This window comes from Carassius carassius, chromosome 25 (assembly GCF_963082965.1).
Source record: "Carassius carassius chromosome 25, fCarCar2.1, whole genome shotgun sequence".
NCBI classification, from domain to species: Eukaryota; Metazoa; Chordata; class Actinopteri; order Cypriniformes; family Cyprinidae; genus Carassius; species Carassius carassius.
The window spans coordinates 28855862-28867832 of NC_081779.1; the positions used below are offsets into that span (position 1 = coordinate 28855862).

General features: G+C 37.8%; 1 protein-coding gene across 1 annotated transcript; it reads left to right on the forward strand.

Annotated features, from left to right (window-relative positions):
- The first annotated feature begins 10011 nt into the window (after nucleotides 1-10011).
- LOC132104550 (fish-egg lectin-like) lies at nucleotides 10012-11615 on the forward strand. Its single transcript, XM_059510111.1, has 6 exons — nucleotides 10012-10116; nucleotides 10202-10289; nucleotides 10431-10658; nucleotides 10798-11009; nucleotides 11186-11313; nucleotides 11436-11615. The coding sequence occupies exons 2-6, from the start codon at nucleotides 10232-10234 to the stop codon at nucleotides 11578-11580; spliced, it is 771 nt and encodes a 256-aa protein (XP_059366094.1). The 5' UTR covers nucleotides 10012-10116; nucleotides 10202-10231; the 3' UTR covers nucleotides 11581-11615.
- Nucleotides 11616-11971: the final 356 nt, after the last annotated feature.

Sequence of the window (11971 nt, forward strand, 5' to 3'; positions counted from 1 at the left end):
GTACTGGATCCGGGTGACTGCAGTGACCCTCTGATCTGGACACAGACTGGATCTGGTGGCCACGGTGACCTCGGAACAAGAGAGAAACAGACAAATATTAGCGTAGATGCCATTCTTCTAATGATGTAGCAAGTACATAGGTTGTTATGGGAAGTGTTTCCGGTTCCGGTTTACCTAATTAATGCAGCCTAAAAATCCTTTAACGGATTTGGATAATAAAAGCAAATTAGTATGTTATGTGTATGCCAGGTTAAAGAGATGGGTCTTTAATCTAGATTTAAACTGCAAGAGTGTGTCTGCCTCCCGAACAATGTTAGGTAGGTTATTCCAGAGTTTGGGCGCCAAATAGGAAAAGGATCTGCCGCCTGCAGTTGATTTTGATATTCTAGGTATTATCAAATTGCCTGAGTTTTGAGAACGTAGCGGACGTAGAGGATTATAATGTAAAAGGAGCTCATTCAAATACTGAGGTGCTAAACCATTCAGGGCTTTATAAGTAATAAGCAATATTTTAAAATCTATGCGATGCTTGATAGGGAGCCAGTGCAGTGTTGACAGGAGCGGGCTAATATGGTCATACTTCCTGGTTCTAGTAAGAACTCTTGCTGCTGCATTTTGGACTAGCTGTAGTTTGTTTACTAAGCGTGCAGAACAACCACCCAATAAAGCATCACAATAATCTAACCTTGAGGTCATAAATGCATGGATTAGCATTTCTGCATTTGACATTGAGAGCATAGGCCGTAATTTAGATATATTTTTGAGATGGAAAAATGCAGTTTTACAAATGCTAGAAACGTGGCTTTCTAAGGAAAGATTGCGATCAAGTAGCACACCTAGGTTCCTAACTGATGACGAAGAATTGACAGAGCAACCATCAAGTCTTAGACAGTGTTCTAGGTTATTACAAGCAGAGTTTTTAGGTCCTATAATTAACACCTCTGTTTTTTCAGAATTTAGCAGTAAGAAATTACTCGTCATCCAGTTTTTTATATCGACTATGCAATCCATTAGTTTTTCAAATTGGTGTGTTTCACCGGGCTGCAAAGAAATATAGAGCTGAGTATCATCAGCATAACAGTGAAAGCTAACACCATGTTTCCTGATGATATCTCCCAAGGGTAACATATAAAGCGTGAAGAGTAGCAGCCCTAGTACTGAGCCTTGAGGTACTCCATACTGCACTTGTGATCGATAGGATACATCTTCATTCACTGCTACGAACTGATGGCGGTCATATAAGTACGATTTAAACCATGCTAATGCACTTCCACTGATGCCAACAAAGTATTTAAGTCTATGCAAAAGAATGTTGTGGTCAATTGTGTCAAACGCAGCACTAAGATCCAATAAAACTAATAGAGAGATACACCCACGATCAGATGATAAGAGCAGATCATTTGTAACTCTAAGAAGAGCAGTCTCAGTACTATGATACGGTCTAAATCCTGACTGGAAATCCTCACATATACCATTTGTCTCTAAGAAGGAATATAATTGTGTGGATACCACCTTTTCTAGTATCTTGGACAGAAAAGGGAGATTCGAGATTGGTCTATAATTAACTAGTTCTTTGGGGTCAAGTTGTGGTTTTTTGATGAGAGGCTTAATAACAGCCAGTTTGAAGGTTTTGGGGACATGTCCTAATGACAATGAGGAATTAATAATAGTCAGAAGAGGATCTATGACTTCTGGAAGCGCTCCCGCTCGCTTTCCCCGCCTGCGCGTCCTGAAGCGTTTGATCAGCGCCGCTGCTCCTCCGATAACAATATTCAGTAAAACATCTGAATAATTGAAATCCGGAAAAACATCTTGTGGTGCGTTCTGCCGAATGTTCAGCAGTTCATCCCTGGTGAAACTGATTGCAGGAATATAACTAAAGACAGGACAAACTAACAAAAAGACAAAAACATATGCAGAGCACGTCACGGAGGCAGCCATCCTGTACCGGCGCCAATGTCAATGTCAATGTCACCTTTATTTATATAGCGCTTTAAACAAAATACATTGCGTCAAAGCAACTGAACAACATTCATTAGGAAAACAGTGTCAATAATGCAAAAATGATAGTTAAAGGCAGTTCATCATTGGATTCAGTTATGTCATCTCTGTTCAGTTAAATAGTGTCTGTGCATTTATTTGCAATCAAGTCAACGATATCGCTGTAGATGAAGTGTCCCCAACTAAGCAAGCCAGAGGCGACAGCGGCAAGGAACCGAAACTCCATCGGTGACAGAATGGAGAAAAAAACCTTGGGAGAAACCAGGCTCAGTTGGGGGGCCAGTTCTCCTCTGACCAGACGAAACCAGTAGTTCAATTCCAGGCTGCAGCAAAGTCAGATTGTGCAGAAGAATCATCTGTTTCCTGTGGTCTTGTCCTGGTGCTCCTCTGAGACAAGGTCTTTACAGGGGATCTGTATCTGGGGCTCTAGTTGTCCTGGTCTCCGCTGTCTTTCAGGGATGTAGAGGTCCTTTCTAGGTGCTGATCCAGCATCTGGTCTGGATACGTACTGGATCCGGGTGACTGCAGTGACCCTCTGATCTGGACACAGACTGGATCTGGTGGCCACGGTGACCTCGGAACAAGAGAGAAACAGACAAATATTAGCGTAGATGCCATTCTTCTAATGATGTAGCAAGTACATAGGTTGTTATGGGAAGTGTTTCCGGTTCCGGTTTACCTAATTAATGCAGCCTAAAAATCCTTTAACGGATTTGGATAATAAAAGCATATTAGTATGTTATGTGTATGCCAGGTTAAAGAGATGGGTCTTTAATCTAGATTTAAACTGCAAGAGTGTGTCTGCCTCCCGAACAATGTTAGGTAGGTTATTCCAGAGTTTGGGCGCCAAATAGGAAAAGGATCTGCCGCCTGCAGTTGATTTTGATATTCTAGGTATTATCAAATTGCCTGAGTTTTGAGAACGTAGCGGACGTAGAGGATTATAATGTAAAAGGAGCTCATTCAAATACTGAGGTGCTAAACCATTCAGAGCTTTATAAGTAATAAGCAATATTTTAAAATCTATGCGATGCTTGATAGGGAGCCAGTGCAGTGTTGACAGGACCGGGCTAATATGGTCATACTTCCTGGTTCTAGTAAGAACTCTTGCTGCTGCATTTTGGACTAGCTGTAGTTTGTTTACTAACCGTGCAGAACAACCACCCAATAAAGCATTACAATAATCTAACCTTGAGGTCATAAATGCATGGATTAACATTTCTGCATTTGACATTGAGAGCATAGGCCGTAATTTAGATATATTTTTGAGATGGAAAAATGCAGTTTTACAAATGCTAGAAACGTGGCATCGACTATGCAATCCATTAGTTTTTCAAATTGGTGTGTTTCACCGGGCTGCGAAGAAATATAGAGCTGAGTATCATCAGCATAACAGTGAAAGCTAACACCATGTTTCTTGATGATATCTCCCAAGGGTAACATATAAAGCGTGAAGAGTAGCGGCCCTAGTACTGAGCCTTGAGGTACTCCATACTGAACTTGTGATCGATATGATACATCTTCATTCACTGCTACGAACTGATGGCGGTCATATAAGTACGATTTAAACCATGCTAATGCACTTCCACTGATGCCAACAAAGTGTTCAAGTCTATGCAAAAGAATGTTGTGGTCAATTGTGTCAAACGCAGCACTAAGATCCAATAAAACTAATAGAGAGATACACCCACGATCAAATGATAAGAGCAGATCATTTGTAACTCTAAGGAGAGCAGTCTCAGTACTATGATACGGTCTAAATCCTGACTGGAAATCCTCACATATACCATTTTTCTCTAAGAAGGAATATAATTGTGAGGATACCACCTTTTCTAGAATCTTGGACAGAAAAGGGAGATTCAAGATTGGTCTATAATTAACTAGTTCTTTGGGGTCAAATTGTGGTTTTTTGATGAGAGGCTTAATAACAGCCAGTTTGAAGGTTTTGGGGACATATCCTAATGACAATGAGGAATTAATAATAGTCAGAAGAGGATCTATGACTTCTGGAAGCACTTCTTTTAGGAGCTTAGATGGTATAGGGTCTAACATACAAGTTGTTGGTTTAGATGATTTAACAAGTTTATACAATTCTTCCTTTCCTATAGTAGAGAATGAGTGGAACTGTTCCTCAGGGGGTCTATAGTGCACTGATGTGATACTGTAGCTGATGGCTGAATGGTTGCAATTTTATCTCTAATAGTATCGATTTTAGAGGTAAAGTAGTTCATAAAGTCATTACTGCTGTGGTGTTGGGAAATGTCAACACTTGTTGAGGCTTTATTTTTCGTTAATTTAGCCACTGTATTGAATAAATACCTGGGGTTATGTTTGTTTTCTTCTAAAAGAGAAGAAAAGTAATCGGATCTAGCAGTTTTTAATGCTTTTCTGTAGGATATGTTCCTTTTCCACCAAGCAATACGAAATACCTCTAGTTTTGTTTTCCTCCAGCTGCGCTCCATTTTTCGGGCTGCTCTCTTTAGGGTGCGAGTATGCTCATTATACCATGGTGTCAAACTGTTTTCCTTAACCTTCCCTAAGCGTAAAGGATCAACTTTATTTAAAGTGCTAGAAAAGAGAGAGTCCATAGTTTCTGTTACATCATCAAGTTGTTCTGAGGTTTTGGATATGCTAAGGAATTTGGTTACATCAGGAAGATAACTTAAAAAGCAGTCTTTTGTGTTAGAAGGGATGGTTCTTCCATACTTGTAACAAGAAGTAGAATTTACAATTTTGGCTATATGAAGTTTGCACAGAACTAAATAATGATCTGAGGTATCATCACTTGGCTGAATAATTTCAACACCATCAACATCAATTCCATGTGACAGTATTAAATCTAGAGTATGATTTCGACAATGAGTAGGTCCTGAAACGTGTTGTCTAACACCAGTAGAGTTCAGAATGTCTATAAATGCTGATCCCAATGCATCTTTTTCATTATTAACATGGATATTAAAATCACCAACTATTAAAACTTTATCTGCAGCCAGAACTAACTCGGATGTAAAATCAGCAAACTCTTTAATAAAGTCTGTATGGTGCCCTGGTGGCCTGTATACAGTAGCCAGTACAAACATAACAGGGGATTTATCATTAACATTTGTTTCTCTGGATAATGTTATATGAAGCACCATTACTTCAAACTAGTTATACTTGAAGCCTGCCTCTGAGAAATCCTGAAAACGTTGTTATACCACCTTTGCCTTTTAGACGTGGCTCATGTTTATAACAGTGATCTTGGGGTGGACTCATTTAAAATAATGTAATCATAAGGTTTTAGCCAGGTTTCTGTCAAACAGAGTACATCTATATTATGATCAGTGATCATATTATTTACAAAAAGTGTTTTCGTAGAAAGGGATCTGATATTCAATAAGCCAAGCTTTATCATTTGTTTATCCATATTGCTTCTGTTTTTTATTTGTTGAACCTCAATTAAATTGTTAAGCTTAACTTGGTTTGGACGTTTTTTGTATTTTCTAGTTCGGGGAACAGACACAGTCTCTATAGTGTGATATCTAGGTGAAAAAGTCTCTATGTGCTGAGAATTAACTGACCTCTGTGACGGGAGGCAGCTAGCAGACGGTCGGTTGAGCCAGTCTGTCTGCTTCCTGACCTGGGCCCCAGTTAGTCAAGTATAAACACAAAGACTATTTGCCATATTTCTAGAGAAAAGAGTGGCGCCACCCCAGGAGGGATGAAGACCATCTCTTTTAAACAGGTCAGGTCTGCCCCAAAAGCTCTTCCAATTGTCTATGAAACCTATGTTATTCTGTGGGCACCACTTAGACATCCAGCCATTGAGTGATGACAATCTGCTATGAATCTCGTCACCACGGTAAGCAGGGAGGGGACCAGAGCATATTACAGTGTCTGACATCGTGCTTGCAAGTTCACACACCTCTTTAATGTTATTTTTAGTGATCTCCGACTGGCGAAGTCGAACATCATTAGCGCCGGCATGAATAACAATCTTACTGTATTTACGTCTAGCATTAGCCAGCACTTTTAAATTTGCCAAGATGTCAGGCGCTCTGGCTCCCGGTAAACATTTGACTATGGTGGCTGGTGTCTCTATATTCACGTTCCGTACAATAGAATCACCAATAACTAGAGCACTTTCATCAGGTTTCTCAGTGGGTGCATCACTGAGTGGGGAGAACCTGTTTAATGTTTTGATCGGAACAGAAGAGCGGTGTTTTGATCCACGACTACGCTGCCTCACCGTCACCCAGTTGCCCTGCTGCAGGGGCTCTGTTTCCGGAACCGAACAATGTACAGGAATCCCTGAGCTAGACGCATCCAAAGCCGTATCTAGAGCCCTAACATTCTTACTGTCCTCAATTAAAGTTTGGATGTGTGTCTCTAATTCTGAAATCTTCTCTGTCAGCCTAACTATTTTCCTGCATTTATCACATGTGAATCCCTCATCAGCGACAGAGATAGATAAACTGTACATGTGGCAAGAGGTGCAAGTAACAATAACAGGAGAAGCCATTACTCACCGTGCTTGATTAAATATTCTTACTGCGGTTGTTTGATGAACTTGTGAAAAACTGGAGCGAGAGGAGAGCAGAAAAGAAATCAGCGATAGGTTCGAATGAAAACGCTAATGACAAGCTAACGAGTGCTAACTCTTTGCAGGTGTACTGCACTCATGGATATAAAATAAAAGTGAATGATCAAAGTTAATCTGATAAGATTGATCGATAATATCAGAAATATGGTGTGAATTAAGTTATATTTTACCACTTTAAAAAACAGAGTGATAGTAAGATAAAGATTCTAGAGAAAAAATAAAATAAAAACAGCTACACGGAGCAACGATTTGCTACAGAAGGCCAACAGGAAGTAGAGAAAACACTGTCCAACAGCGACACCCGCAGGCCTAGTCTACTAGTCTGTTTCTCTCTTATTCCGAGGTCACTGTAGCCACCAGATCCAGTCTGTATCCAGATCAGAGGGTCACTGCAGTCACCCGGATCCAGTACGTATCCAGACCAGATGGTGGATCGGCACCTAGAAAGGACCTCTACAGCCCTGAAAGACAGTGGAGACCAGGACAACTAGAGCCCCAGATACAGATACCCTGTGAAGTCCTTGTCTCAGATGACCACCAGGACAAGACCACAGGAAACAGATGATTCTTCTGCACAATCTGACTTTGCTGCAGCCTGGAATTGAACTACTGGTTTCGTCTGGTCAGAGAAGAACAGGACCCCCAACTGAACCTGGTTTCTCCCAAGGTTTTTTCTCCATTCTGTCACCAATGGAGTTTCGGTTTCTTGCCGCTGTCGCCTCTGGCTTGCTTAGTTGGGGTCACTTCATCTACAGCGATATCGTTGACTTGATTGCAGATGAATGCACAGACACTATTTAAACTAAACTGAGATGTATGACATCACTGAATTCAATGATGAACTGCCTTTAACTGTCATTTTGCATTATTGACTCACTGTTTTCCTAACGAATGTTGTTTAGTTGCTTTGACGCAATCTTTTTTTGTATCAAGCGCTATATAAATAAAGGTGACTTGACTTGACTTTTCTCACATCTTCCTCTTTGCTCATCTCTTTCTATCTGTTCCACTCTTCATCTTCTTCTCATTACACCCCTTTCTCTATCCACTCCCCCTAATTATAGACTTACACGTTCTTTATCCACCTTTTTTATTTGTTTATATATATATATATATATATATGTATATATATATATATATATATATATATATATATATATATATATATATATATATATATATTTATTATTATTAGTATCATCATTATTATTATTATTATTATTATTATTAGTAGTAGTAGTATGCATATTTATTCTTGCTCTTTATATACTTTCCATTTTATTATTACTCTAAAGCAATTATGATGAATGTGTAAACAATTAGAAAATCTGCATTTACTGTGTTGTGTGTATAATTGTCAAAATAGTTATCATTTAGGGCCAATAGAAAATATTACATTTTCAGTTGATAGAATGGCAAATTACTTTTTTAGACAAATGGTACAGAAATGCTTGTGATCTGTGTAAAACTTTTTTTCAGTGTTTTCTTTTTTTTTTTATAGTATTGGTTGGTTGTATGAACTATTATAAAACATTTGAGAATTTAGTGCGCATTGTTTTGAGAAAATAATTTGCATGATTTATAATTCGTTACAAATAAATGTAAATGTACAAACTGTTTAGGACAATTATAAAGTGTTTCCGATCACTGTGTTAACTGTTTTGAGAACAGTCAAAATGTCAAATCGATCGAGAAAAACTGTAATATACCAATAAATATAAAAATACTGAGATAATAAGATCAGCTGGTCTGGTAAAGTTGACCAACTTATTAAAAAAAATTTCTGTATCTTAATTGGATATTTTTTATCAAACATGTTCAGCAATGTATTTAACAAACCCGTATCACAGCCTAGGCTATGAGTAAAATTCATAAGATCACTCATTCCATGCATAAAATTAAAAGCAACTGATACAACATGTTGTGCTGACATTAAACACAGAATATTAATAAATATGAACACTATACCACATAAAAAATGTAAAATGTGATGGTCAACACACGCTCAATAATGCAATAATACATTTGGTGTAACTGCGGTTAAGTTGTTGGTCTTAAGAAATAATTTGTTGCACAACTGGGACTTATATTAGTTTTTCATATGTTTGGCATACTTTCAAAGCTTCCACATCATTAGGCACAACAATATAAAACTAAGTGGTATCAGACTTCCTTGAACATTTCCTTATTAAACTTTTTGCACCTATATTCTCCAAGCAGTTCCAAGTTCATTTTTGTATTTTCATTTAATTTCCAACTATTAACTTTCAATTAATAATCTGTTAAGCATCAAAAAAGCAGCAATGTTAGTTAATGTTTTTAATGAAAGCTTTTATAAGTGTCTGGGAAAATGTGCTTTGACACCCACCAGCTCATCTTACCCCACTGTCCCCTGCTACCAAATATAGAAAGATCACAGAAAGAGAAGTGTCTGAGACCGCAAACCATATAACCACATACATTACTGGCTGGACTGATGCAATGCAAAGGAATTGGATTTGGAAAGTGGAAACTAGTGCTTATATTTCTCAATATACTGCAATATATGCATAGACCATGTATGGCTATATGTTGATGTGTATAAAAAAATAAAGAGCTATGAAAACAAACTGAACTATATTTTTTACAGTAATAGTAATAGCTTTGTTGAAACGTCAGTTAATTATTTTCTCTTACATGAGGAAGCTGAACACATTCATAAGCTGTTTTATCACTATTCTTTGCAAGTAGGATTTTTGAAAAACATAAATGAAAAACAGACTTTGTGCCCAATAAAAATTAAGGTATTGGACTAACACCCTGATAACACAGTAGGTAATAATCATCATTTTATAAATAAAGACTATAGGTGTACATTAAATGTCTTGTTACTAGTAAAGCCCTTGTGTGTGCGAGCATGTATTCATGTATTGCTGCACGGTGTAGCCTAAATACACCGTGTATACGCTCACTAAACAAAGAGTGACAGCTTTTAGTAGTTATGATCATTCTTAGCTAACTTTATAATCCATTTAAAATGTAGAACTTTGTTTTTTGACCACACACACACATTGCATGACGACTGCATATTTATGCAGAATTTGCTCTCAAAGTAACAGTGATTGACACAGTGATAATAACCATAGCAATATACAGGAGAAAATATGTGAAAATGTGCATTAAGATACTCTAAATAATTTCAGAAGCAACCTCGATTTTTCTGGAACCTGGTTGATATGCTTTTATTGCAAAACTATATACAAAAACAAAAAATACAAATGCAATAAATAAAATAATTAAATAGACTAAATGCATATTTAGAATTAGGGCACTTAACTAAATAAGTCTATTAATAAAATAAATAACTTTCAGGTTGCCCCTGATTGGCATGCAAGGATTGCATCAGCTTCCGCTGTTCACAGTGAGCATAAAAAGGCAGCCGATGCCACGCTTTTCACTTCAGAGCTGAAAGACAGCATCGTTCTGCTCCCTCCAAGAGTCTTCAGTGAACTAGAATCGCCAGTGACTGCTGAATCCTGAACTAACCAGATTAGGTTGTCTATTTAATTACTGTCACTGTGATATTGATTATGTTTTATCCATACTTCACTTATATAAATGAATACCGGTTATGAACAGGTTACAAGCAACGAACTGTGTTGTGGAGCAATGAAGGTTTATCAGAGCGTCCTGCTACTCTTCTGCTGCCAGTTTCTTCGCACTCTGGGTAAACAATGTTTTTGTATTTTTATTTGTGTGATGTTATTATATATATATATATATATATATATATATATATATATAATAAAATCATATTTAAAAGTCTCTGTATTTGCAATCACTGATACTTTGCACCCTGTTTTCACAGCTTTAGAGTGCTCTGTGATAAACGGTAACCTGAAGCAGATAGACGCTGGCTCTGGCTCAGTGGTTGGAGTGAACAATATTAATGAAGTGTTCGTTCTGATTGATAATGTCTTCACAAAGATCAGCGGGTCTCTAAAGCACGTCAGTGTTGGTCCTGCTGGTCAGCTGGGGGTTAACCAAGCAAACAACATCTTTAAGTTTCAGAGTGGCAGTTTCATTCAGTTTCCAGGTGAAGAGTAACAGAGAGCAAAATACAGACGAGCCTATTCAGCCAGTTTACATATTTTAAAATAGCCTTAAGATATCATCTTATTAAGGTTTTTATTAAACTGACCAAACTTTCATCCAACTGTTGATTGTGTTGTTAGGGCTTCTCAAACAGGTGGATGCTGGAGGTGATCAGATCATTGCAGGTGTCAATATGAATGATGACATATTCTGTTTAAATATGGATGCTAACAACAAATGGCCATCCAGCACCACTCCTTGGGTTCAACTTAATGGAAAGCTTAAGTACTACAGCTGTGGTCCGTACAGCTGTTGGGGAGTGAACCGCAATGACCAAATCTACATCATGAAGGTAATGTCACATAAATACAAGAGCTTTAATACACCAGGATTTTAAGTAGATATCATGTAAAGGTTTGAGTTTCTGACAAAACTGAAGAAATAAAAACACTGGGGAGAAAGCTGCAAAATCATTTTCTTGATGTGACCGTACGATGACTGCATGGTGTCTCTTTTGGTCTTGTGCAGGATGTGTCTAGCAATGTCTGTCCTGGGTCCAAAAACTTTAAGAATATTCCTGGACTTCTATCCATGATTGAAGTAGCCACTGATGGCAGCGTCTTTGGTGTCAACTATCAAGGGAACTTATACCAAAGGTGAGCTAAACAGTCATAACATTACAGGTATTATGATCAAAATGATTAACTTGTCAAGCGCAATTTTTAATGAAAACCCAAATGCTGCATTCAAGAACACTTTATTTTTTTTTCTATTGCAGAACAGAAGTCACTCGCTCCAATCCCGAAGGCTCAGACTGGATCTCAATGGTTGCCTGTCCCAATGGTCACAAGCATGTGAGCTTTGACCTGGGAGTGCTGTGGGTCGTGTGTGTTGACGGCTCGATCCGTAAATGTACTTTATAATCTGTCACTGCAGCAACAAACAATACCAATCTTTTGACTTTCATTGTTACAGTTATGAGTCATTATTTTTGTGTATGTCACTCAGAAAAAACATCAACTTCAGTGGTGCAAAAATGGTTTAAAGGATTAACACACCACAAAGTTATCGTTCTTTATTAACAGAAAACTAAAAGCTTGATTATACTTTCTTTTCTTTTGCTTGCTGTTGAATGAATGAAGCTTTATGAAAGCATCTTTCTCATTGGTGTTGTTTATCATTTGGTTCAGTGGTTCTTAAACTGTGGAGCAGTTTCGGTATAACCATGGAAATGTAAACATTTTTGTCTATTAATGTAGTGTAAAGCCTGTATTTGTAATAGATTTTAATACATAATGCTGTGTTAGATTCAGC

Coding starts and splice junctions, on each gene's coding strand:
- LOC132104550 (XM_059510111.1), top strand. CDS start 10,232: ATGAAGGTTTATCAGAGCGTCCTGCTACTCTTCTGCTGCCAGTTTCTT. Junction 10,290..10,430: donor CCAGTTTCTTCGCACTCTGG/GTAAACAATGTT, acceptor CTGTTTTCACAG/CTTTAGAGTGCTCTGTGATA. Junction 11,314..11,435: donor CAAGGGAACTTATACCAAAG/GTGAGCTAAACA, acceptor TTTCTATTGCAG/AACAGAAGTCACTCGCTCCA.